Genomic DNA, 1101 nt, shown 5'->3' with positions numbered 1-1101 from the left:
AGGGGTGTTTGTGGGGGGGGGGGTAATGAGAATATCTCTGTATGATAACAATGTAACAATTCAGAGATTTGTTTTTGTTCCTTGCAGTACCGGCCGATTTCTCCACGATGCTGCGTCAGTACACTCGGGACGGGTACCGGGTTCTGGGCTTTGCGTATAAAACTCTGCCGTCCGCCAGAACATTTGAAGAGGCGCAGGCTGTCACCAGGTTCGGCCGCAACTTTTGTTTTTTTAATAAGTATAAATGTTGAGATATTTTTGTATCCCTTTTATTACACAGTGTCATGTATTTACCCTCCCCCGCTCTTGGGATCTGTAGTGTATTGACTACATTGCTATATACTGATAATGATGCAAAGCCCCTCCCCTTTCCTGCTTAGTCCCTCCCCCTCACCACATTGCAGCCGCGACATATGGGTGGAGCAAGTGTACAAAGTGGCGTCCCACTTCCTGCCCATAGGAGCGCCATTTCATCTGACATCCCTCTTCCCGCCCATAGGAGCGCCATTTCATCTGACATCCCTCTTCCCGCCCATAGGAGCGCCATTTCATCTGACATCCCTCTTCCTGCCCATAGGAGCACCATTTCATCTGGCGTCCCTCTTCCTGCCCATAGGAGCGCCATTTCATCTGACATCCCTCTTCCTGCCCATAGGAGCACCATTTCATCTGGCGTCCCTCTTCCTGCCCATAGGAGCACCATTTCATCTGGCGTCTCCCTTCCTGCCCATAGGAGCACCATTTCATCTGGCGTCCCCCTTCCTGCCCATAGGAGCGCCATTTCATCTGACATCCCTCTTCCTGCCCATAGGAGCACCATTTCATCTGGCGTCCCTCTTCCTGCCCATAGGAGCGCCATTTCATCTGACAACCCTCTTCCTGCCCATCGGAGCGCCATTTCATCTGACATCCCTCTTCCTGCCCATAGAAGCGCCATTTCATCTGGCATCCCTCTTCCTGCCCATAGGAGCGCCATTTCATCTGGCATCCCTCTTCCTGCCCATAGGAGCGCCATTTCATCTGACAACCCTCTTCCTGCCCATAGGAGCGCCATTTCATCTGGCGTCCCTCTTCCTGCCCATAGGAGCGCCATTTCATCTG

The 1101-nt window shown here is 52.3% G+C and overlaps 1 protein-coding gene across 1 annotated transcript in view; it reads left to right on the top strand.

Moving 5' to 3' along the window:
* Positions 1 to 1101, top strand: part of ATP13A2 (ATPase 13A2) — a 37057-nt gene that overhangs the window by 30787 nt on the left and 5169 nt on the right. Inside the window, 1 exon segment of the mRNA XM_018574236.1 lies at positions 65 to 208. Coding sequence (XP_018429738.1) covers positions 65 to 208 — 144 coding nt within the window.

This window comes from Nanorana parkeri, unplaced genomic scaffold (genome assembly GCF_000935625.1).
Source record: "Nanorana parkeri isolate BGI_ZX_2015 unplaced genomic scaffold, ASM93562v1 scaffold2832, whole genome shotgun sequence".
Taxonomy (NCBI): Eukaryota; Metazoa; Chordata; class Amphibia; order Anura; family Dicroglossidae; genus Nanorana; species Nanorana parkeri.
The sequence above is the reverse complement of the archived record's forward strand: the minus strand, read 5'-3'. Positions and strand labels throughout refer to the sequence as shown.